The following is a 27,147-nucleotide window of genomic DNA, read 5'->3' as shown; positions in this document are numbered from 1 at the left end:
TTTATACTCCTGTAAATATGTCTAGTCAGTCATCCGTGTTCACTCAATCTCCTGAATCTTTCTTGTACGGAGGTCCTTCTGTTCCCTCCGGGTATCAGTCACTTTCTGGTACCTTTGCGGGGGCATCTCCTCAACCCATCGAACATGGGTTATTAGCTGGAAACCATGGTAATAAACCGTTGGGTGTAGGGGACATTTACATGATTTCAGGTTCAGTTCCCAGTTCTCAACCTCAAGGTGGTCAATTACCGCCTGGGGGGCAGCCTCAATTAACGCCTGGGGGGCAACCTCAAGGTACACAAATTGCATCTGGGGGGCAACCTCAAGGACAGTATGTACCCATAGTACAATACATTCCTCAAGTTCAACCCTAGCCTCAATATGTACCCCAGGGCCAACCTCAGTATCAATATTTACCCCAAGGTTATCAACCTCAAGGCCAATACTTGAGTCAAGGTTATCAACCACCTCAAGGTCAGTCATATGTTCAAGGTACGGGAACTGTTCCTTTCAGTTATCAATCCTATCCTCAATACGGTTATGGATCTCAATATCCGCAATCTGTCATGGGTCAATACCCCGGAATGAACATAGTGTGGGATCCATCGCAAGTTCAACAGGTATTGCAGCCAAGTATACAGTTGTCATCTCAAGCTGGACAACCCTTAGTTGCTGGTCCATCCCAGCAACCGGTCCAGTCTAATGTTCAAACTTCTGTAACTTCGATAGTTACTTAGCCGCCAATTGCACCTAGTACTCCATCTCAAACAACGGCTGCTGCAACTACCGTAACATCTGCTCCTTCCACCACACTTGCTTCTGGAGTATCGACAGCTCCGGTTTCTACTGTCTCTGCAACTACTCTTCAGATATCTTTACCCTTGTCTAGATCTACGATTCAAACTACGGTTCAGATGCCTGTAGGACAACCTGGTTTAAGTTCGGTTGTGACTAGTCAACCACAATTCGCTTATCAACCGTACCAGGGACAGTACCAATACGGGCCTGCTGTCCAACAGCCGGTTTACCAGTATCAACCGTATCCTGGGTACACTTATCAACAACCTCAGCAACCCCAGTACGGTCCGGTTAATCCTGGTTTTCCAAGAGGATATAATATCCCGAATGCGATTCCTGTTCCAAGTTATCCTGGATATCCTCCTCCTGGGACTGGTCTTGTGACCCAAAGTTTTAGGGATCCTAATCGGAAATTACCGTTTATCGCAACTTTGGGTTTACCAGACTTGACGTGCCTAACGAACGATCCAATACAATATCTTCCGTTCGGGCCGCCAATGCCAAATAAGTTGCCCAGTGATATACCCAAGTTCGAAGGTAAGTCTGGAGAGGATCCGTCCAATCACATGATGACTTACCACCTCTGGTGTGCTTCAAATTCCATTTTGGATGATTCGATCTGCTTACGTCTTTTCCAGCGTACGCTCATTGGTCTCGCGGCCAAGTGGTACATTGAGTTACCACGGGCCTCTTTTTACAATTTTAGTCAGTTAGCTACCTCGTTTCTAACTCATTTTCAGTTGCCGATCAGATACGATAACGGAACGGAGCTATTAACTTCATTAAAACAGTCAACATCCACTTACATTTCCGATCATATACATGAATGGAGACTTCGATGACGATTAGTGAAAGTTTTTATTCCGGACCAAATCTTAGCTGAATGGTTTGTTAAATCATTATTACCGAAGATTACTGAAGATGTAGCTAAGGCTGGAGTAGTTACTGAAGAGCAAGTAATTGCTCAAGCGCAGTACCTTGACTTAGTTTACACTCAGTCAGGTACGTTACATGAAAAGATCCCAGATCTTCCAAAGTCAAATCAAATCGCTGCTACTCCTTCGGGATCTCATGCTGCTGATGGCATGATTGGTTCAGTAAATACTAAAAGCAAGAAGAAATCTTCAAAGAATTCTTCGCCCATTATAACCTTAGCAGATTCCCCGACAGGAGAGTCTTCTCCTGAAATTTCCGCCGATATTCACGCTGTAGAGTCATCTACGGCCAAATGAAAAAATGGTGGGAAGAAGAAGGGTAAAGCAGACAAGACTCCAAAGGAGAAAACAGAAAAGTCGGAATCCAATGACGAAAAGCGCAAACCTCGATATCCTTGTCTAATTTGTGAAGAGGATCATTTTACAAGAGATTGCCCCCATCGGGCCGAGGTTGTGAAAATCGTCAAAGGTTCCTCAACTCCTGTTGTTTTGAAAGATCCATTTCCAAAGCAGGAGAGTAAGATGATAGGTTCTTCCTCGAGTAGCACTGAAGAACCCATATTGATGATGTCTCATGTAAGGATTTCGACTCGATCTCACGATTATGGTAGTAAAAGTCATGTTGATGGATCGAAAGAAGTAGAATCTTCTCGTTCAAATCCATCAACCTTAGCTCTTGGTTCCGATCCACTATAGATCGAGAAACCTAACCTTGACTTAGTAATAAAACCGCCCGCCAAGGGTGTACTTCGAAGGTCTGCTTTCAATCCACATGCGAGAGCGGCCCAGAATTACAACATTGTTGAGGATTTAGCTGTTTCACCCTCAGCAATGTCGGCTTTAGAAGTGCTGCAATCATGCCCAGCACAACGAAAATTACTTTTGTCGGCTATAGGAGCTGTTGATGTTCAGGACCCGAACCTGATAATCTTTGATCTAGAAAATAGTACACCGCGTCTCCCTCATCAGATGGCTTTCCAGATTCCAGTGATAGTCAAAAACAGGCCTATTCATCGGACTGTAAATTATGAGGGAGCTTTCACGTGTATTATGTCGATTCAATGTTGGAGATCGCTTGGTTCTCCTTCGCTGAACCAATCCCCGACAATTCTTAAGGCCTTTGATGGCCCTGGGTTCCATCCGTTTGGCATTTTACAGGATTTGCCTATAGGGGTTGAAGGAAAAAACGTTAGTCTAGATGTGGAGGTGGTTGATGCCCCTCTAGACTACAACCTTCTTTTGGGTCGAAGTTGGTCTTACGCTATGACAGCGGTCGTTTCGTTGGTCTTCAGAGTCATAAAGTTTCCACATAATGGCAAGATTGTGACAATAGACCAGCTGGCTTATTTTTCAACTGACCCAGCCTCTTCAGAGAGTATCCAGCATGTCGGTAAAACGACTATCCCTTATAAGGATGTTGGCGTAGGATTAGTTAAAGATTTCGGTTTACTAGGAACTTTTCCTTTTCCTCCGATCAACGCAGACCCTTCATTCGCATCCATTCATATGATTACTTCAGACATTATTATTTACGATGATCCTTGGATTGTCCCATCTGAATCTGAGATAGACTCATTCGGTAATGCAATGCCTTTGAGTCCATATGAAATTGCTTATGAGGCTGTGCAGTCTTTTTCTGACCCAAGTTCAACCCAAATCGACCAAATGAATGTGGTCCGTGAGGAATCCCTTTTCGCATCAACCTCGGAGTTAATAACGTTTCCCGAAGTTGTCTCATCTGACGAACAACTTTGTGAAATCCTGTGCGTAGACGATTTACCATGGGAAGATCTCCATCATAGATCTTCGTTTTTACCTGAGGATGATCGTTTTGAAAATGATTTCTCATCAATCTTTACAACTTAATATGTCAAAGATGCTCAGAGTCCAATGAAACATCCTGATTCAGAGCTGAATTTGGGAAATGTTTCTCGCACTATTCCCATTGACATTTTAGTGAAGCCTGGAATTGTTGAACACATTCATATAGGTGCCTCGTGTTCAGATGACAAAATTCAAATATACAAGGCCCTATTTCAAGAATTCCGCGACGTGTTTGCCTGGTCCTATGAGGAAATGCCAGGAATTGATCCCTCCATTGTTGTTCATGAGATCAAGACTTACCCGGACGCTAAACCCGTTCGGAAACTTCTGCGTCAGATCCACCCTCGGAAAGCAGCTGCAATTAAAGCAAAAGTTGAGAAGCTGTTGAAAGCAGGTTTCATTTATCCGATCCCGTTAACGGATTGGGTATCGAATATTGTTCCGGTTAACAAGAAGCAGGGAACAATAAGAATATGTATCGACTATAGGGATATCAATCGTGCTTGTCCCAAGGACAACTATCCAACGCCCTATATCGATCAAATAATTGATGATTGTGCCGGCAGTAAAATATTTTCCTTTATGGATGGTTTTTCCGGTTACAACCAAATCAATATTCTACCTGCCGATCAACCAAAAACGGCTTTCATTTGTCCATGGGGGACATTTGCTTATTGCAAACTACCTTTTGGGCTTAAGAATGCTGGAGCCACTTTTCAAAGGGCGATGTCTTATGCATTTCATGACATCAAGCACATTGTGCAACCGTATCTCGATGATTTGCCCGCTCACTCCTTACATCGAGCTGATCACCTTGTCCATTTACGAGCAATTTTTATGAGGTGTAGGCATTATTGTATACGGTTGAACCCACACAAATGTGTCTTCTGCATCGAAGTGGGACGATTGCTGGGATTTGTAGTTTCAAAAGCCGGCATTCGCGTCAATCCCTCGAAGGTCGAAGCTATCATGAAATTGCCTCCTCCTTCGAGTTTGCGCCAACTCCAAAGTTTGCAAGGGAAAGCAAACTTTTCACGCCGATTCATTTCTAACTACGCCGAGATTACCAAGGGTTTTACCCGGTTGTTGAAACAAAATGCTCAATTTTCTTGGGATGAGATAGCTCAGAAATCTTTCGATGCGCTAAAGCACGCATTGACCCATGCACCGTTGCTGCATCCTCCCAACTACAACCAGGATTACTTTTTGTACCTCGCCGCCGCTCATTCCACCATTGGAATGGTCTTAGTACAAGAAGATGAATTCGAAACGGAACATGTGATATATTATCTTAGTAGGACGTTAAATCCCACTGAGCTAAAATATTCGCATGTGGAGAAATTGGCCCTGACAGCTGTTCAGGCTGTCAAGCGTTTTCGTCATTACATTCTTCTCCGTAAAACTACAGTCATTTCGGATTGCAACCCTATGATCTATATTTTGACTAAACAATTGCTAGGGGGCAAGTACTCTAAATGGATTGTTATCTTGTAAGAGTTCGACTTGGAGTTTGAAAAATCTAAGTCTAAGAAATCTTTAGTTTTTGCGGAATTGATGTGTGACTTCCCGCGTGCTGACACGAAAACTGTGGTAGAGGAACCCATTGCAGACGAATCTCTGTTTCTCATCAGCACTTTAGATCCGTGGTATGGGGATATAATTGTCTATCTCCAAACCCAATCCTTTCGGCCCGAAGCTTCAAAGTCGGAACGCCGGAAAATTCGATTCCAGTCCCAACAGTACAAAATTATTGGAGATACTCTTTATCGTCGTGGGGCAGACTTGGTTTTTCGTCGTTTCTTAACTCATGAAGAGGAAGAAAGGGTTATGAATGACTGTCATTCTGGAGCATGTGGCGGTCATATGTCTGGGTATGCCACAGCTCAGAAGGTGTTGCGTGCTGGCTACTTCTGGCCGTCCATGTTTAAAGATTGTATCATTGCGGTCCGAAAATGCCACAACTGTCAAGTGTTTGATCGCAAGATGTGCGCACCACCTGCTCCTCTCCACCATATAATTGTCGTTGGTCCTTTTGCTAAATGGGGTATCGACTTTATTACATGTAACCCTCACTCGGCTGAGGGGCATGCGTATATCATCCTTGCGGTTGATTATTTTACTAAGTGGGCCGAGGCGATGCCTACATTCGAGGCAGACGGTAAAACAACTGCGATTTTCGTATTCAATCATATTATTGCTAGGTTTGGTGTCCCACAAGCGATAATCACTGACCATGGGCGCCATTTTCGAAACATTATGATGACAGAACTTACAAGCCAGCTTGGTTTGCGTCATGATAGTTCTACTCCTTATTATCCCCAAGCAAACGATTTGGTTGAGTCCATCAACAAAGTTCTAGTTATCATGATCCGACGAATCATTGGTATTCATCGGTCGAATTGGCACAACATGTTATTTTCAGCGCTTTGGGCGTACTGAACCCCAGTGAAAACATCAACAGGGTTCACTCCTTTCCAACTAGTTTATTGTTTGGAAGCAGTGTTTCCCATTGAATGCGAAATCCCATCACTTCAAATGGCTATCGAATTACTTCCAGCTACTTCCGAAGAGGAGAAGCGTCTATTATACTTTGCTAAATTAGATGAGACTCGACGTGACGCTGCATTGGCAATTGAGACTCACGCAAAAAGGATGAAAGCTCAGTATGATCGCAATGTGACCCCTCGTAATTTTTCGGAAGGAGACCTAGTGCTATTATATGATCAAGCTAACGATAAATTAGGTGCTGGTAAATTCGTTCCTATGTGGCATGGGCCCTATATTGTCAAGCGAAAGCTAGAAAAAGGGGCCTATGAGCTGGTAGATTTTGATGGGGACTCTTTGGGTAAGCCCAGAAATGGACTTTACCTAAAGAGGTATTATGCTTAAATGATGGGTATGGAGATTTAGTTAGGTTAAGTTTTTCTTTCTAGCTGGTGTGTTTGTTAGTATAGACAGTGTGCTTAGCTTAGAGAGTGTGTTTTTCATCGTTATTCTGGCTTATCTTGGTTTTACTCTTGATATTGCAGATGTCGATGCCTCTCCAAACGTACATTGGATTTGCTGATGGTGCTTGTCGTAGTACACGGAATATCTCTTCCGCAGCTTGGGTTATCTATTCTCCCTCTGACGACTTAGTTTCTATGCATGGGGTGAGCCTCGGTCAAACAACAAACAACATTGCAGAATACAGTGCAGTGATTGAGTTATTATCTGAATCTATTTCATTTGGGATTCGGAGTTTGATAGTGAGGTTAGATTCTGAACTCGTTGTATTACAGCTTAATAGAGTATATGCCATTAGAAATCCAGTGTTATTAAGGTTATTTTTGAAAGTGCGCCTCTTGGAACGTGAATTTGATTACATTGAATATTAGCATATTCCAAGGTCATTAAATACATTAGCAGATGCAATTGCTTCTCGAATGTTAGACAGACGTTTGCAATAATCATAAATGTAAATTTGAAAACATTTCATCATACATGTTTAACAAGATAAGCTGGTAATAATGATATATATATATATAGATAGGAGTGTGTCAAAAATATACATCGTCCTCGATCATAGGTTGAAAAACACCTTATGATCGGCAAAAATGATAAGTACAAAAAACCAAAAATGTCATATGTGTCTACAAAAAGTGACTAGCCAATCACTGGTGGTGCTCTCTATACGAGACCACTGCCCGCGCTACCCTACACAGGATCCTCCTGAAAGGTCCTGGGACTGCGACCACATAGCGCTGAAGTCGGATAGGAATATCGTATATAGTCGTCTCTGGTATGTCCGCCGTGAGACGCTCTAGGTCCTGTTCCAGCTCGGCTAAGGTCTCTGCGGCCGCATCCTGTGGGGCCGGTGCTGGTGCAACTGGTACTCTTCTCTCGAATGGCCGGAGATTGGCCGGACGCTGTGGACCTACATCTGCATTTTGAAATTTGTCACTGTCAGTTTTGAGACGATATAAAAAACAAAAAAAAAAGTAAATAATTTAAAAACTTGTGAAAATGAAATACCTCTGTCGTCCCATTGTTCTCCCTGTGGAAGAACCATGTCCGGATCACCGCGAAAATCTACTCCGGCATAAGGAAAGTCCTGAATCGCAAAGACCTGGTCCTCCAACCAGTGAAAGTAACCCGCAGGAAATCGAACAACTCCCGCTCCCTCATCAGGATGCCGGGCCATCACCGTAACCCATCGCATCAACTTTGGCTCCCGAGGAGGCCCAGCTGGAACAGTGAGATGTTGTGGGATCAGCATCGAAACCCTCTCTAGGGCAAAGCTCACAACTAAAGGCCCATACCCAAAGGTCTTTAATTGTCCGTTCTTTTCCCTAGTCAGTTGGCCCTTCATATTGGCCAACACAGTGTCACACCAATTGAAAATGGTGCCTCGGTAGCAATCTATCGCCATCCGCATTTGGGACCCGGTGGCAATGTGCAAAGTGGCTGCGCCGCAGAGTCTGGTAACTGTAAAGGCAATTACCATAAGTTCAGGCAAGGATATGTATTTGATTTCTATCCCTTTCTCCTAGTTTTGATTGTTGCACCACTCTAGCCGGAGGCTAGCAAGGGATTGGCCACCTGGCCTAGTCCCGGACAGAGTCAGTTGCTCGCCCCTATTAGGCAAACTAGTGAGAAAATATATGTCTGAGGGCTCTATCTCGAGCTGGTGCCCTCCGATGTAGAAGCATTGATCCTGGACATTCCACCTTTCAACTAGCCATTCTAAGAATCGCACCTGGGCCCTCATGCCAGGTATGGCCCAGTATTTGTAGAGACTGCATGCCTTCAAAGCATCAATGGAGGGTTGATGATCTATTGCGGCCAAATCGACATCTTCGTGTTCTCTTTCGCGCCAATCAAGCATGGTGGGCAATCTACACACCAGAAAACATTCATTAGAATTCATTAAATCAAAATTTGATGGTTTGATTTTGAGTTTTAGGGTTTTGAAATTGCTTTGCGCGGAGTACGCACCCCGCGTTCAGAAACAGAGCGTATGGACGCAGCTGTTCTGAAGGTAGGCTGCGTACTCCGGCCATTTTCCCATTAACGAAAATGTCGGGGTACGCAGGTCGCCCGTTGGGCACCTGCGTACCCCAAAAGGCGGATCCTAAAACCCCAAAGCCCTAAAAAAATCAAACTAGGACTTAAAATGAAATTCTAAACGGATGAAAACAAAGAGGAGGATGTTGTGAAATACTTGAAAGAGACGGCACTCGATTCCGACGGTCGGATTCTCCGCAAAGTCCACGGGAAGTTTCTTGCCAAAAGCCCTTTTCTCTCCCTCAACAGTAAAATGGTAAAAATGACATGGTAAAAGGTCTTTTTATAGGTTTTTTGGATAAATGAATGCTAAATTTGTTTATTTTTCATCATGGAAGGATATTTCTCAATTTATTTTTGCTTATCTTAAACAGGTATGAGTAATGTGTCGTTTTTGTGCAGGACAATAGGACTTTCAAGGAAAATTATCATTTTTCACGAACCAAAATGTCAGAGTCATCTTTTAAGCCCTTTTCTGACTCCTAAAAACATGAAAAGATCGCCGAGCGTTTCTTTTACACTCATTAAAACGGAATTAAAAGACGGTCCCCTTATATCTCTTTTCGGACCATAAAAACAGGAAAAGATTGCCGGGTTTTTGTCGTTTCAAACTCGATATGGAAATAAAACGACGTGTCCTTGATCGCTTTTTAATTTTCAGGTCAGAGGCACTAATCATGAAAGTACTCCTTGGTCGCAAGACTAAGCGGTTCTCTCAAGTATTATTTTATACTTTTTCGGGCTTGGGAGACACAACTTTACGAAAAAGTTCAACCTGGAGTCTTCTTTAGTTTTTTCAGACTCTTTAAAATTGAAAAACACCGAGTTTCTCCTATACTGGACTCGTTAAAATTTCACAGTAAAGGACCTGTTTGATTACAAACAGGAACGGTCCACTCCTTCTTAGGGTTCGAATCAAAACTAAGTTGGACTCATCCGAAGGATGAGCTTATAATCAAGCATATGTTATCCTCCTCAAGCTTGTAAAAAATAAAGAGGTACTTGCCAGAAATGGTGGGGGAAAAGAGAGAAAAATGAGCCCATTTGTTATCCTTTATCTCAAAAGAAGCCTTATTACCACTCTTGAACACGACACTTTCATTCACCTGGGTTGGGAAATCCTTTGCCTCACAGTTGATCAAGCCGCATTGAAAGTCTTTAGCCGGGTATTAACTTTGGGTCAAATGTCACCAAGCCATCTGTCATGTCGTTATGTGTTCAAGAGGTCTCTGCAATAAACATTCATCTGCAAAATACCCGTCATCCATCTTGACCATCCCTGAGTCAGTCCTTACAGCTACATTTCTTCAACTTGATCTATGATTTCGTGTTGTGGGCTTGCCTGCAACGGGTCGCTTTCTATCGACATCAGCACATTATCTAGAAAGATGACCTAGGAATCGTCAATACCTTGAAGTCTGCATGCATCAATGGCAGGTTTCTCGCCTTTGACGACAGTTTACATCGTTGACTTTCGATCCAAGGATTCCGTGAAATGTTCGACATCAACTCATTCATTCACATCTCATGGATTGTACTGGGTACTTTGAGAACCATTGACATCACTGGTGGTCTCTCTCATGCTTGTTAACAGTTTACATCATTGACTGGTAATCAAGTGGTTTCTACCATGTTCGACATCAACTCATTTATTCGCATGGATAGAATCATACCTGTTCGGGAAGTAGAAATGAAGACCCTGGATCTAGTTTCCACCATCCAGGCTGCGAGGAGTTTTGTATTCATTATACAGTAGACTAATCATAAACAGATGGCTGCGTCCATATTGTGTCTACAAAAGTGTATGATTATGATGTACTGCAAAATCATTCCTGTATCAGAGCAGTAGATAGTCAATTAGTTAAAGTTTTCAATCTAAGTATGGGAATGCCTACCTCAGCAATGATATGATCACATATATGTATTTTGTGTTGAATACTTGCAGGTTCCGACTGGGCTCTCCACAAGATAATCCTTGAAATGATAAAGTACTTCACCCTTCCTAGATAAAATGAAACCCTTATCTACTACAGGCTTCGCACTTTAGGGGGCAATCTGTTACACTAAAATTTGTCACCATGACTATTTGCAGTTAGTATGGCTCCATCAACTGTCATACTATCCTCCTTGGCAAGCCTCATACCTCTGCTCTCCATGTCAAACTTCAAGAAAGAGAGAAAGTCATTAAAAATCTATATATCTCTGGGTACGCAGTTTCGCTTAGCCTTACCTGCGTGTACGCACTCCAAGTTCACAATACCTGCGTACTTGTACGCTCTGTATGTAAAGCAATGGGTGCGTACTCCTGTAAAGGTCAAAAGGCGCAAGTTTCACTCCAAAAAAATTACTTGTGGTCATTTCTAGAGCCTTCTAGAAGCTTGTTTGACGTGTATGAAGCGCCTCCAGATGGTTCATGTATCCCTACCAAAGAGGAACTTATCCCATCAAGAGGGGAGCTATCCCATCCAAAGAGGGGCTTATCCCATTCATGGTGGACCTGAATAACTTCCTCTAGAGCACTATAAATACAGGCATTGGGCCAAAGGGAGGGAGGTTGAAAGCTGAACATTCCTAAGGGTAGATGCTGCTGGAATTAGGACTCCCTTGTAAAGCTTGAGAGGAGAGATTCCCATCCTTTCCTAGCCTTATTTGAGAGTGGGTGAGCTGATCAAAGTAAAGGAAAACTCTTGCTGGACCCTAAGAGGGACTTGCACAACACCAAGGCTCAGGTTGTAATGGTTCCTTTTGTTACCTTTTAATGCAAATGAACTTATTTTTCTCAACAGATTGTTATTCATGGTTTGTTTCATATACTCCTTGGTCTGTATGATGGATATGTATTGTTTTATGAGTTTATCAGGTGCTATTTAATCTTTTGGCTTGTTAGTGAATGCAGGTTTCGAAGAGAAGGAGGAGCTCATCCAGATCGGCGAGGCTGGACTACTACAAAGCGTTGGACTAAAGGTATGTTAAAGATCCCCTGATTACTTGTATTTGCAATGCATGTTTAGAGAAAGGTAGCTTTATTTGTCTTGTTTGTCACTAGAAAGCTTTTGCTTCTAGGGAGGTCGGTTGAGTCCGCACTAATGACTCTTTCCGCATGACACATGGCGTCATCAACAAACTGTTGGTGAGACAAAGGGTGAAGACCATGAAGAGAGATGCCTTTCAGGGTTTGAGAAGAGATAGCTGAGTGGAGCAAACGGCTGAGGCCTTCAGCCATTAGAATAAAAATAAAAGGGGAGAGGGGGTCCCCTTGACGGATTCCATGAGAGGGGCGGAAGGGCTTGGAGGGAGAACCATTGAGTAGTATTGAGAAGCTGGGTGAAGAGATGAGGTTCATAATCCATCTAGTCCATGTTGCATTAAAGCCAAACGCTAGTAACATCTGTTGTATATAAGACCAGCTGAGTTTATCAAATGCTTTTGAAAGATCAAGCTTCAGAATCATACTTGGCTTTTTTAGAAGCTTTAGTGAATGAATCACCTGATTTGAGAGAATTATGCCATCCATTATTTGTCTCCCCTCTACATAGCCAGTCTGCTCTAGCGAGATTAGGAGTGGGAGAAGGGGTTTGAGCCTGTTGGCCAAGACTTTGGAAATAAGTTTGTAGATGACGTTACATAATGCAATAGGCCTGTATTTTTCGGGCGTGTTTGACTCAGCTCCTTTGGGAATTAAAGCTAACAAGGTGGAGTTAAGCGAAGGGAGAATCCAATGCATTATCCGTGATTCCTCCACTAATTCCCAAACTTCTGTGCTAACTAGCTCCCAAAATTCATGAAAAAAATTTGTTGTGAACTCGTCAGGACCTGGTGCTTTACCATCTTTGATTTGAGCCATAGCCTCTTCCACTTCTTTCATTGAGATGGGTTGAAGCAACTGTTTGTTGTGGTCTTCTGTAATTATTTTAGGGACGAGCTATGTAATTTTTTTAATAGCCCGATCTCTGCTTTCTGGTTGTTCCTTAAGGATTTCCTGAAAGTTTTCTTGGAATTCCTTTTCCATTTCTTCATGCTTTTCTAATTTTCCCCCCTGCCTGTTGTTAATGAATGCTATATTATTGTGCATCCTCCTTTGGATTGCGGATCTGTGGAAAAACTTTGTGTTTTTCTCCCCCTCCTTTAGCCAGCGAATGCGAGATTTCTGCCGCCACAGAGTTTCTTCCTGCTGTCTGTGTGTCTCGATTTCAGTCCAAAGGATCTGCTCCTGGTGCGCTCTATCTTCTGTTCGCCCCTCCATAATAATCTTCTGTTGTAAAGTGCACATTTGCTGCTCCAATTTTTTTCGCTGCTCAAATATATTGCCGAATTGGGTATGATTCCAATTTTTGAGAACCTGTTTGAGACTTTTCAATTTTTGTTGAAATTGGAACATTTTGGTTCCTTCAGAGGGTTTGAAGGTTTTCCATGCCTCCTTAACCACTGATTTGAAATTGGGGTTGGTGAACCAAAACGCCTCAAATCGAAAGGGTCTGTTACTTTTTGTGCCTGGGCGTGCCCATTGCAGCATAATGGGCCAGTGGTCGGATCCTCCTTGAGGCACAATAGAGGCGTGAAAATCCCCTCCAAGGTGTATGGCATTGTTTGAAATAAGAAAGCGATCCAGTCTTGAGGCGATGTGCTGAGATCCACTGCGTTTATTGGACCAGGTGTAGACTCCATTTGAGGTGTGAATGTCCATAAGGTGATTATTTTGAATAAAATTATGAAAGCCAATACTGTCTCCTTCTAATTTCGTTCTGCCGCTGCTTTTTTCTTCCAGGGCTCTGATGATGTTGAAATCACCCCCTCCAATCCAAAGTGGAAATTGTCTGTTTGAATTCAAAGTCGTGAGAGTATCCAGAAGCACCAGTTTCTGATTTAATTGTTGCGGGAAGTAGACATTTGAAAGGTGACCATGAATGTCTGTTCCTGTGAGATGAAAAGTATCTTGGATAAAGAAATGAGAAGCGTGGAAATCTTGAAGAGTGAGAAGTTGTGGGTTCCAAATGATCACTAGTCCCCCCAATGTGCCTGAAGCATCCACAGTGACTGAGCTGCAGCCGGCCCAAATCTTTCTCAGGATCTTTTCTAAGATGGTACTGTTGCTTTTTGTTTCTTGAAGAAAAACTTTGGAGGGCTTTTCTTGCTGTATCACATTTTTTAACATTCTATGTTTGGAAGCACTGTTAATTCCTCTTACATTCTAGGAAAGAAGCTTCATGAGGAACTGTGGGGTTGAGATTTGTAGAACTTTTTCAGCTTAGGAAATCTTCCAGATTCCATGAGTAATTCTTCTAGTATTATGGTCCTCTGCAGGTCCGTTTTGCACCCTCTTTTTTTTGTTTCTTTTAGGATTTTCTTTCCATCCCATGGGCTTCCTGCTTGTATTCCTAAGCATTTGTTGTGATGCGCTTTGCTGAGAACTCCTTCTAGCCTTTCGATTTCCCATGGAGGGATTGAGTTGTACTCTTTTTGTTTGCAGGCTGTCTCCAGCTTGAGTATGTCTAAACCTTCTAAGCTGATACTCTCTGGATCTTCATCCATTTTTGAGGGCATGTTTTGTTCTTCCCTGAGAGTATTGTCCTGAGTGCTGAGGATTAGAGCCGCTTCCAGATCCATTGAAGAAGATTGCGCTGCATTCTCTGGTTCTGATTTCTTATGAGCAGGGGAGATGGGAAGGCTTGAAGGATCTGAGTCAGCTGATGGATGAGGAAGCTTGAGGATCCGGGAGGGAGAAGGAAGTTCAGGGTTATCCAAGGATGAAGCTGGAGGATTCTCAGAAGGATCACGAGGGGTGAGAATTGCAAATCTGTTCTGGGAGTCTAGCTTTTTGGAGCTATCAGGAGCAGGGGTAGATTTCTTTGCATGACGGCGGCGATTAGGGATTTTGATGAAGCCTTCTGAGTCTGTGCTTGGATCATTGACAGGGGGTTTGGGTTGAGGATTGAGGGGACAATCCCTGAAGAGATGGCCATGCTCATGGCACTTCCTGCAACGAAAAGGAATGTGCTCATAATCTAAAGATTGAATCCACTCAAAGTCGTCGTGGAAAAGACTTACCGAGTCTGCAAGATCTTTGGAAAGGTGCATTTGGACATAGATCCGGGCGTAAGAAGTGTATCTGCGAGTTTTAGTTTCCTCAGAAGCTTTGATGAAGGTCCCCAGGCTGTTTCCTATGTCCCTTAGAGTTTCCTCCTTCCAATATTCTGCAGGGAGGGAATACATTCGTATCCAGACAGGAGCCCAGCTAAAATCTTCCTTGACTGGATCGAATCTTTCTTTCCATTCTCTTAAGTACAATCCAGAAGAATTAAATAAATAAGGACCTCCTTCAAATATTCGTGACTTGTCCTCCAGACAGTTAAAGATTGCCGTGAAGAAGCCTTTGGGGCCAAGCTGCAAAGTGACTTGCCCCTTAGGCTTCCATTTTGAAGCGATCCAACCATGCATGGCCTTTTCAGTAGGCCAAAATATGAGGAACTTGCCGATGAGTGCATGATCCCTCATAAATTGAATTTCTCCATTGATTCGTTGGCTGGGTAGATCGACTTTGATTCTTTCAGCCTTTTTTGGTATGCATGTGGCTGAAGTCGCCTTTGGTTGTGTCTTAGGAGCTTTCTTATTCCCGCCACTGTCTTTGCCAGTATCATCGCATGTAGCAGCAGTTTCTTCTTCATTGGTAGCCGGATCTGGTCCTTGATCTGTTTCTGGGAGGCTTGCTGGTTTGTGCAGAGGATCTTTATGTTTTTTCCTTGAGTTGTCAGAGGATGAGCCGATGTATGGAGGGGGGGAGGATCCCGCCCCTCCTGGGAGCGCAGTCATTGGAGAACCTTCAGTCAGGGCGCCTTAGATTGAAGGTTGAGTGTTACGTGAAGCAGGGGTTTCAGAATGGAGAGCCGAGGCAATTTCAAATCGCATTTGCAGAGCGCGCTTCCTTGTTCTGATTTGAAAGTTTCATCAAATGGCTATATTGTTGTTTATATCAACCATTTGTTTTATTTATAATTAAACTATTATAATTCATCTCCATTCAAATAGAATAATATGCATTTTAACTACTCTTTTCATTAATCTCATGAAAATTAATAGAGCAGGATAATATTGAATATTGAATTTTATATTTAAATTTATTTTTTTGAGATATTTTATAATATTCATAATAGTATATATATTGAAATTTATCTCTAAAATAATTATGCATTATCTTTTTTTAATTAAATTAAATACTTTAAAAAATGTCATATAAACAAGTAATATCAAGTGATTTATGATTTTTTGAACATGTACTAATAAATTATGGTATTGCAACAAAAAATATTTAGAAATTAATAATCCCTAAAATAAATGAGATAAATTTATACAATTAAAAATCTTGTTCCATATTTTTACATACATATATATTTAATTCATATATTAATTATTTTTATAATAATAATAAGTTAAAATAAAATTCATATATTAATTATTTTTATAATAATAATAAGCTAAAATAAAATTATAATTTAGTTATATTTTTATAATTTTAAAAATATTAATAATACTAAATGTACTATAAAATAACTATTTTAATATTTATTATAAATTAATACCTATTAATTTTTATAAAATTTTTAATTTATATGTATAATATATAATAAATAAAAATACAATATTTAATTATTTATTTAACTCATTATAAACAAAACGAATACATAAAAATTCAAATTACTTAGTTACTGGCCTCAGATCTAATCTATATCCCTATCTGAAATGGAAATTCCTTTCTACCACATCTTTTTAATAAATAAAAAATTATAATTAAGAACACGTACCATGTCCTACTTTTCATATTCCCTATTCTTTTTAGAGCCATGGAATGTGTTTCAAAACTTTCTGTGTTGAAAGAGAGTTGATTCATCGAATATGTTTTATGTCCTTGTTAAAGAAAGTCAATATTATTAACTCAAAAACAACATTTTTATTATTTCTTGTTTTTATTTTTGTTAATGAAATTTATTAGTGGTTGCGGATTACTTTACCTAAAAAGCGTTTGAATCTCAATATAAATATTTAATATTCTTATTTTCCTATAAATTGAAAAATAATTTTTTGTTTTTATAATTTTATTTTTAATTTTTTATTAGATGAATGAGTTTTGATGAGGCATAATTTTCTGAATAGAGAGTTTAGGTATTTGTTAATAGCTAAACAATAATTTTAAAATTAGAAAAAAACTATTTTATAAATTGCCATTCAATGAGTGAATACTACCCTGTTGCAGGTCCTTTTCCTAAACTAAAAAAGTGAGACTAAACTAATCTCCAATTTATTGTGTGGAATAGAGTGGTGCAATCCCTTTACCCACAAGAGAGGGAGCTCTAATTAATATTATTATTATACAGATCTTTCATTGTCCTCCCCACTCCGCACAATACGATTCCTCCAAACACTTTACCTTTCCCATTCTGCACAACTATATTGTGAGATAAATTCCATAAATTGCTTCTGCATTCCTGCAAATATACTAGCAACGAATCTCCAATTGACTGTGCGGAGGGACCTCTACATTCCGTAGGTAACTCATCATTCATGGTTATTGTTGCCATTCGTCTTTGTCTATCAGGAGGTTTGCCAGGAATTTATTCAATTCTTTCAAATAGTGTTCGCTCTCTCCATGTACGCCCAGAAGGAATCAGTCCACAGAACTAGATTTAACGGGGCTAGCAACTTAACAGAATGTCTCCACCAGTAGAACTATTCTTTTGGCTCAAAAACGACGTAGCCGAGTAATAATCACTATAAGCTATATTAATATATTGACTATATACATTATTTTTCTCTATCTAGTGTTTTACAATCTAATGAATAATATTAGCATGGATCTATCGCTGAATTATATATGGATAGCTCGCCATATTAGAGCGTGATTTGCCACATCATACAGTGTGCCACCAGCTCTCACCTTAATCCATGTGTCAGTGTTTGTCTTTTTATTTTGATAATTGGGCATTAAGTAGAGATAAGTTATTAGTAAATACTCTCAGAAAACACTAATTAATTAATTAATGTAGTCATGTTCATCGTGCAGAAGCTATTTACTACACTTCGAGCTTAGTTGATTTGTTTGGTGGTTCCCATCCCCTAACTATGATATGGTCCTCTCTAAATCATGTGTTTTGAGGCATAGCCCTACTGTCCAATTAGAGACCTCGTATAGTGATAGTAGCCTTTGCGTCGTCTGGATGACGACAAATTGGTCGCCTTCAGTTTCCTCTTGTTTAATTTGCCAGAACTATCACGGCAAATTGGTGGCCTTCCCAAATTTAGAAAGGGGGAGATTATTCATTCAGTAATGGTTGCACCCATAAATCACTTGGGGAATCAAGATCATATCACGTCCTCACCTTTTCCCTGTACTTTGTAAAATTTGTTGTGGAAGGTTGATTATTAGTCGGAGACTCATAACACCTGCTCGTATCAACAAATATTGTGGAGCCATAAGCTTAAACCTCCTCACATGCAAATAAAGCAGCCACCCCACGTAAAAGCATGATACAATCTCTATTCATATTGTCACGCCCCTACACTTGTGGTAGTCTTTCAACCACTTATAGCAAGGTGCGATACCACCGAACACTTTCTTTTCACCAATACTTATGTTCATGGACTACACTTTAACATTCGATACTTAGTTTATTTTCTTCACCAAGTATTATTATTAGCCTTTATACTAATGAACACCCATACACATTCATTATCCACAGCAATTATACATAAATAACACAATTGCAACAATATAAAGGGAGGGGCAACTCCCTGAGTAAGAGTCTGCCCGATTTCAATATATTTTCAACTTTCATAAAATTACAAGTATACCTTGGCAACCCCAAGTTTTATACTTAGACAAATTTCAGACTTCGTGTCTTGCCCACGAGCTGCCCACCTTGTGCACGCCTTGCATGGTGGTCACTCTCACAATCCACACTTAGCCAAATTTCCACTCGTCCAACCATCGGGCAGCACCTCCATGCAGCCTCACACGAACCGTTCACCGCGGGCAGGCACCTTCATTTCACCCCTCACTCGAGTTCGTTTCACCGTTGGGCAGGTGCTTTCGTGCAGCCCTCCACCCGAATTCACCATCAGGCGGGCGCCTTCATGCACCCTCCACCCAAGTTCACCAACCAACGGGCGGGCACCTTCGTGCAGCCCTTCACCCACACGTTCAACCAACGGGCGGGCGCCTTCATGCAGTCCTTCACCCAGACGTTCAACCAACGGGTGGGCGCCTTGTGCAGCCCTCCACCCGTGCCTTCAACCAATGGGCGGGCACCTCATGCGACCCTCCACCTATATCACCAACTACAGGCAGGCGCGCCTTTGTGCGACCCTCCACCCTTCACCCGGCGGGTGCGCCTTCATGCGACCTGCCTACCGAACCCGTTTACCATGACTCATGCAGCTCATGCGAGTTTGCCTAGCGAGTGGGCGCATCAACCTGCGGTTCGACCTGTGCCTCTACGCCTGCTCCTCCACACTAAACCTGCACCTCGCACCTTCCTAAGATGCTCGAGCTCGTCCTATGATCGAATGACTTGTTTGATTGTTCGATGATCTTTCGTCCACCTCTCATCCGCCTAGTTATATGGTTGTGAAGCGTGGTCATGCCAACCGGCCGACCTTCCTTCCATCGTGCAGCCAACCTCCATCTTCGCATTTAGCTTGCCCATGAGGTGGGTCGGCCCGCCCATCACACGGGACCACCCCCTCATCTCGCCCAACACTTCACCAATGTTCGGTCAGCTCATGGGTGACTCGCCCAGCTCATCCCCACCGTATAAACTCACAACGAAGACTCCTCCCATGTGCATTTTTACATCGCATGCTCTTTTGCCTTAGCTGCGGCTCGCCAACTCACACTGGATGTGCATCTTGCCCGTCGCATGGACTGCAGGTCCTTACATCCTCATCCACCTAAAGTCATTGTCATCCTCATCAATATACCATCCCGGTAACCATTTGCCACCAAGATAATCATATCCGAACAGTCTTATCCATGATATCAACCAGTCCATATATCACAAACATCCCTGCAACATATGTAAAATGACCGTTTCCACCATGTATCATCCTCCTCCATAGGCTGCCATCAAGATACTCCAACATAATGCCAACACATCTCTATCATGTGTTGCCTTGTCGTGTCAACCCAATGCTAACACATATCTGCACATTGTTACCCCTCTGACTCAAACTAGTTGGGTAGCTAATCCAACCATACACCCAAACCACAAGAATGCACATCCTTATGTCATCATCAGTCTTTCTCCTGAATTCTGCTACATCTTGGACTCATCAAGAATCTGTTCTCAATCCCATGCTCAGGTCCATGGAATATCCATCCCATCTGCAACATGTCCATCCAATCCATGGCCTTGTTGTACAAGGAGTGTGACAACCTCTCCATTGGCTTACACAAAACATCTCCATGTCACATCAGCATCTGCACAACATCCTTGCCTCAACATTCCATAGAATAACCATGAGTGACACCTCTATATATGCTCCTGCATAATGTCCTTGCATAAACCCATGCTCCATGTCTCCAACCTGATGTCCATGACTCTAGTTGCCCATGCTATTCAACCAAGTTGAACTCATCCCAACATCTGGTCATCTGCATCCAAGTCTACAATCTGTCATAAAGAAGCCTTCCTCCAAGGCCCCTTGTTAAGGTGGTGCAGCGCCTTCTAATCAAGGTCCCTGTACCAACCCATTTCCAAGGTTGTCTACCGAGAAAGGAGGGCCAATAAGTTTCCTCCCTGACTCTCATCCACCCATGTATCGAATTGGTGCTGTGTCCTCAAGTATCGATGCACAACCTCAACCTCCTCACATGTACACCCAAGCTCACCAATCTTGTCTTTCGTCAATTGAAAGTCATATATGCCCATAGCATACCTGCAAAAATCCACTATACTAGCCGGATCTCTACCTACATAATCCTCTCCAACCACTGCTTTTGAAGTAGTACTCGGACTCCCTTTTTCTACAACTCCATTGTGAAGATCATCAGTAGAAGATGACTCTGCCAAGTGTTTCAAGATTCGTGAGATTGACCTCTCACTTCCTTCCTTCTTCCTTGCTTTTTCAATGAAGTCAATCAACTTTCCTTCCTTCGTTGTTTGAGTCATACTCCCAAGTCCTCTTTGCTCCACATCCTCATGCTTCACATTTGGATCTTGAGATACAAAGTCATAGACTTCATCCTCGGCCTATACCCCAAGCAACTCCTTCTATTCATCGGAACTAATATGGTTCTCCCTTCAGCTGTGATCAAGAGAATGTCCCGGTCCACCATTGGTATGGCTTGTGCAAGCTTCATGAAATCTTGCCCCAGCACCATAGAATGATCATCTATGTTCACAATCCTCAAGTCCAACTTTCCAAACCACGAGCCCACTCTCACCTGAGTGTTCTCCATTACACCAGTAACAACCTTCATGGTAGAGTTGAGTGCTTTGAAAGCACTCCACTCTTTCTCCATCTCAACTTTCTTCCCAAAAGACTTTGCTGCCTTCTTACTCAAGAAGCTATGAGTAGCCCCCGTATCCACCAAACCTGCAAATCTCTTGCCCTTCACTGTCACCTGCACAAAACTCAGCTTCAAGGCATCGCCTCCTCTTGTCGGCTTTATCTTGTGTCTCACATCAGCAACCTTTTTCAAAAACTCGACCTCAGAAGTGTCCATTGGCTTGTGCTCCAATTTGACATTCCTCCTAAGGTACTTCACTTCCTTGCTTGGCTCTTCTAAGAAATTCGATCTTGGCTCGACTTGACTTCCTTCAATCTTGTCCTCCATCGCATTCTTCTCAAGTGCACCAACCAAGTGCCCATTGACTACTCCCATAGAACTAAGCTTTAGAACATCCTCTGGATTGTTACGGTAGTGAGTCCCCAGTCTGTCAATGTAGTCAAGCTCATCCTGCTTAATTACAACAACCTTTTACCAAGAAGTTTCTTCTTTATCTCCTCCTCAAGCTGCTTGATTTCGGTCTCCACCATGGCACTTTTCTTCCTTAACCGAGCTCTCTCATTCAAGAGCTCTTGAAGACCAAGACCATTCTGTCGGATTTCCTCATCAAGTTCCCTGAGTTCACCATCCATCGTACTTCCACATTGGCTCTTGAGTCCTTCAAGTTCTTCCCTTAGCTTTGAACAACTTTCCCGAAACTTCACATTCTCAGCCTTCATTGCAACCTAGTCAGAACTCTATCTACTCATTTGTTCCAACACTTTGTACCGGAAGACTTCACCTGCATTATGGCCAGATTCACCTGCCATAGGTTCATCTACCATCTTTTCCATTCAGCCTTCTTCACCATTCACCAGCTTCCCCAAGTTCCTGCAAAACCAAACCAGCTCTTGTTCCACTTGTATGTGAAACCAGTTTCCTTCACTTGCAAGTACTCGTTTCCACTGTCACTTCATCACGAGCAACCCTGCTCTGATACCACTTGTCACGCCCCTACACCTGCGGTAGTATTTCAACCGCTTATAGCGAGGTGCGACACCATCAAACACTTTATTTTCACCAATACTTATGTTCATGGAATACACCTTAACATTCGATACTTAGTTTATTTTTCTTCACCAAGTATTATTATTAGCCTTTATACTGATGAACACCCATACACATTCATTATCCACAACAATTATACATAAATAACACAATTGCAACAGTATAAAGGGAGGGGTAACTCCCTGAGTAAGAGTCTGCCTGATTTCAATATATTTTTAACTTTCATAAAATTACAAGTATACCTTGGCAACCCCAAGTTTTATACTTAGACAAATTTCAGACTTCATGTCTTGCCCACGAGATGCCCACCTTGTGCACGCCTTGCACAGTGGTCACTATCACATTCCACACTTAGCCAAATTTCCACTCGTCCAACTGTCGGGCATCACCTCCATGCAACCTCACACGAACTGTTCACTGCGGGCGGGGACCTTCATTCATGGAAAATTTTAGGGGCTAATGTTCGCCCAGTGGGCTAATTTTCCTTGATTTTTCCAAAAAACGATTCGCCAATTACCAATTTTTATAAAAGACGATTCGCTCAAATTTTAGAATATAAAATTATTTTACCTCAAAAATCGCCAACATTATATAGAGACTATATATAAAATCATTATAGATTTGAATAATTTTACAAATATATCAATACACATTTTATAGTTTGCATATTAGGGATTAGTGAAATTCGCCAATGTTTTAAACTTCAAAAAAAATTCATTTCAGCTCTCACTCGAGTTCTTTTCACCATCGGGTGGGCGCCTTCGTGCAGCCCTCCACCCGAATTCACCGTCGGGCGGGCGCCTTTGTGCACCCTCTAATCGAGTTCACCAACCAACGGGGAGCGCCTTCGTGCAGCCTTCCACCCGCACGTTCAACCGACAGGCGAGCACCTCGTGCAGCCCTCCACTCATGCCTTCAACCGATGGGTGGGCACCTCGTGCGACCCTCCACCCATATCACCAACCGCGGGCGGGCGCGCCTTCGTGCACCCTCCACCCGTGATACCAACCGCGTTCACCCGGTGGGCGCACCTTCGTGCGGCCTGCCTACCGAACCTGTTTACCACGACTCATGCAGCTCGTGCGAGTCTGCCCGGTGGGTGGGCGCATCAACCTGTGGTTCGACTTGTGCCTCTACGCCTGCTCCTCCACACTAAACCTGCACCTCGCACCTTCCTAAGATGCTCGAGCTCGTCTATGATCGAATGACTTGTTTGATTGTTCAATGATCTTTTGTCCACCTCTCATTCGCCTAGTTATACGGTTGTGAGGCATGGTCGTGCCAACCTGCTGACATTCCTTCCATCGTGCAGCCGACCTCCATCTTCGCATTTAGCTCGCCCATGAGGTGGGTTGGACTGTCCATCACACCGGACCACCCCCTCGTCTCACCCAACACTTCACCAACGTTCAGTCTTGTCCCCACTGTATAAACTCACGACCAAGACTCCACCCCACATGCATTTTTACATCGCACGACTTTTTTGCCTTAGCCGCGGCTTGCCAACTTTACACGAGATGTGCGTATTGCCCGTCGCACGGACTACAGGTCTTTACACATATATTCACTATATACATTATTTTTCTCTACCTAATGTTTTGCATGCTAATGAATAATCTTAGCATGGATTGCGAGATTCTATAGCATTCCACCAACTCTCACCTCAATCCATGCGACAATGATTTGATTTGATTGGGTATTAACTAGAGCCAACTTATTAGTAAAAACTCTCACCAACCATTTATATATAATTGTAATCATGGTCATTGTGCGTAGGTTCTTGTGTGGAAATTTATTGTGTGGAGGACCTCCACACAATGGACTTCCTCATAAAGCACGCCGACTATCCTCTCGATGCAGAACTTAGTCAAGGAAAAGCACGGACTACTTTCATAAAGCAAGAGACATAATGAATATGGATTTTCACAACCTTGAGCAAGCAATCCGTTTAATAGTGAGTTATCTGGATTGACAAGGCATCTCAATAAGAATATAATCGGGGGAACATGATTGTATCGCTTTGCTGATTTTTAAACAAATCAAACTTATTGAAATGACGCAGACTTCAATTGGATATTTTAAGAATATAATCGGGGGGAACATGATTGTATCGCTTTGCTGATTTTTAAACAAATCAAACTTATTGAAATGACGCGGACTTCAATTGGATATTTCCAAAGCCGTCGCTAGAAAATAATATTCCCACCTTTTGACTCTTGAGCATGTCGACATAGTTGCCTACACATGTGCTGACAATGATATGTAAATAGTTGTAGTGGTAGGTCAAGGGATCGACTATTTTGGGTTACACGATAACACATCACCCTTTACTTTTTCCAACCAATTACAATAATTCCTTATTTAAAATAAAATAACATATCGATTATATTTGAGAAGCTCGTTCTTGTGTATTCTATCTTTCATTCTTTCTGTGTCTTCCTTGAAATATACGCTAGTGTTGACAGTTGTGTATCTGACATTGTTATTTGTTTTCTCTTTCCATAGTGTTTATGGTTTAGTGCATACGCTCATCGACTTCGGAGATCCAAGATGATTCATTGGTGATTTTTCAAACATGCTTATGTCTGCCACATATTAGTGGTTTTATAGCAATTGATAGGACATGAGGTGAATGCAATCTCTATTTAATTTGTAAGTGTGGAAAAGTTGATTGTGCGGGAGTGTGGGTAGATGTATTTTCTTTGTATTCCCACACAATGAAATTTTCCACACAAGGGAAAGAATACTCCACGCAAATATTTTTGAGTCCAACCATATTTCTTGAGTGGAACTTCTCCCCACAAGGGAAAGAACACCCCAACGACAATATTTTTGAGTCCGACCATATTTCTTGAGTGGAGATACAATAACCTCGGTAACCATTTTGACAATTCTATTGAATATTGTGGACAATTTTGAAAACTTAATATTCATATTTTATGGGCAAATCTACTTCTCTATTGTTGATAATTTTGAAAACTTAATAATCATATTTTATGAGCAAATCTATTTCTCTAATCCCATTCTTGTAAGGAAGCTCCATGGATTGACTTTTTGGTTCGTTAGATTATTCACAATTATTCAAGTATTTGTTAGTTTAAATATTAATCAAAATATATTAATTTAATCATTTGTTTAATACGACATAGATATTGAAAATGTCACTAGCAATGCGTCGATTTTGACAATGTATATGCATATGATAGCATGAGAAGAGGTGATGGGTTACATTGACATTGAGAATGAATATTATGCTTACAATAAAGCAATTTTATGGAATACTTGCATTGAGAATGTATATGCATACAATAACACAACACGTCCACAGCTACACAGAATCCTATACACAATAACATGGCAGGAGGTGATGGGTTCGATCTACATTGAGCATGTATATGCATACAATAACACGAAAAGCAATTTCTATAGACAACTAAGAATGATATGCATATAATAAAAGGACAACTTTATTGACTACCGATGGGTTCCATTGACATTGAGGATATATATGCATACAAAACATCATAAGATATGACAGAATCAACTCTCCAATAGATTCATCGTTGAAATCCCCAACGACCTCACGCACTGTTGTTTCTTGTGGTGGTTCATCATTGACGATAAACATGTTTAACATCAAGCAATATCCCTATTACATCTTCAGGAAATTGGTGTTGCTTGATTTTTTTTTTTTTTTTGCAGTTTAGAATTGGATGAGCATATAACCTATCCATACAGTGTTGGAAAATTAATTTCAACCACCACGTTAAATACACTGACAGAAATCATACTTCCCAAGTAGATTTTGTTTGCAGTTTGTGGAGTTTTGTTTGCAGATTGAAGGACAGATTAAATGAAGTTTTGAGTAGGAGTACAAATTCCCCATTTCGCAACACACATCAAGCATTTAAGAACAAATGGACATTTAATGAAGAGTTGATGAAATACATATGGTCAAACATTTATTCTGCCACAGAAATATGTACTCCTCAACATAGAAAAACATTTTATTTTGTTCTATGATTAATTAATGTGTTGAAATGTATGTTTGAATATACATCTGAAGAAGTTTTTATTTTAGTTGAGTGGAGCAAATTTTGGTGGGCGCGGAAAAACATTTTAGTTGCAGGGTTTAGGGTTTAGAGTTACTCCACAAGTCTTGGTGAATGTAAATGGTAGTAAGAAAACTTGTTTTACTTGGTGAAGGATCAATAGTCTCCATATGAATGTATTTCATGTATTATAATTATAATTCAAATTTTAATTTTGTTTCTCCCAAATTTTACTCTATTTTACTTTGTTCCACTCTGCGTTAATTTTTTTGAGTTTTAGCTCCAATTTAGTTGCAATTTTATAAAAAATTGTTTTGAAGGAAGATTTTTTTTGGAGCGTATTTACCAACACACATAATTTTTTTTTACAATGGGAAATAGCAACATCAAGCAAAATATTTACTAATCATCAGATACCTCAATTTAATGGAAAAATATGATTATTGGGTTATAACAATGAAGGCTATTTCTTTCTTCTCAAGATATTTGGGATTTGATCGAGAATAGGTTCCAAGAACAAGTAGATGCAGTAGCATACAATGCATTGTCACAAGAAGAAAAGGATTTTCTAAGGGACAACATGAAGAAGGATTCAAAATCCCTCTTCTACATCTTTCAAGCAGTTCATGAAAGGATTTTCCCAAGGCTTACAACAACAACAAAGTGCAAGCAAGGATGGAACACTCTCCAAACAACCTACCAAGGCATGGAAAAAGTGAAGACAACAAAGCTACACATGCTAAGGAGAGATTTGGAGACAATTTGTATGAAAGAGTAATGTAGACTCATTTTTTACACAAGTAATTGGACTAGTTACTCAAATCAGGTGTCATGGTGAGACACCTGAGTAAAGGATAATAGTTAAGAAATTTTTTAGAAGTCTTCCAGCAATGTTTGATGCCATTATTGTGTCTATAGAAGAGACAAAGGATCCTTCATAATTTTT

General features: G+C 41.3%; 1 protein-coding gene across 1 annotated transcript; it reads right to left on the bottom strand.

The window, feature by feature from the left end:
- Nucleotides 1-12,525: 12,525 nt before the first annotated feature.
- LOC149238542 (uncharacterized) lies at nucleotides 12,526-13,755 on the bottom strand. Its single transcript, XM_089369596.1, has one exon. It carries the CDS (start codon nucleotides 13,753-13,755, stop codon nucleotides 12,526-12,528), a length of 1,230 nt encoding a protein of 409 aa, XP_089225722.1.
- Nucleotides 13,756-27,147: the final 13,392 nt, after the last annotated feature.

This window comes from Pinus tabuliformis, chromosome 8 (genome assembly GCF_031772625.1).
Source record: "Pinus tabuliformis cultivar Carrire ecotype Pingquan chromosome 8, CPIR1, whole genome shotgun sequence".
NCBI lineage: Eukaryota > Viridiplantae > Streptophyta > Pinopsida > Pinales > Pinaceae > Pinus > Pinus tabuliformis.
Note: the sequence above shows the minus strand (reverse complement) of the source record. Positions and strands in the feature narration are given on the sequence as shown.

Bases quoted from the DNA above. Each gene is read 5' to 3' on its own strand.
- LOC149238542 (XM_089369596.1), bottom strand. From the start codon at position 13,755: ATGTTAAAAAATGTGATACAGCAAGAAAAGCCCTCCAAAGTTTTTCTT.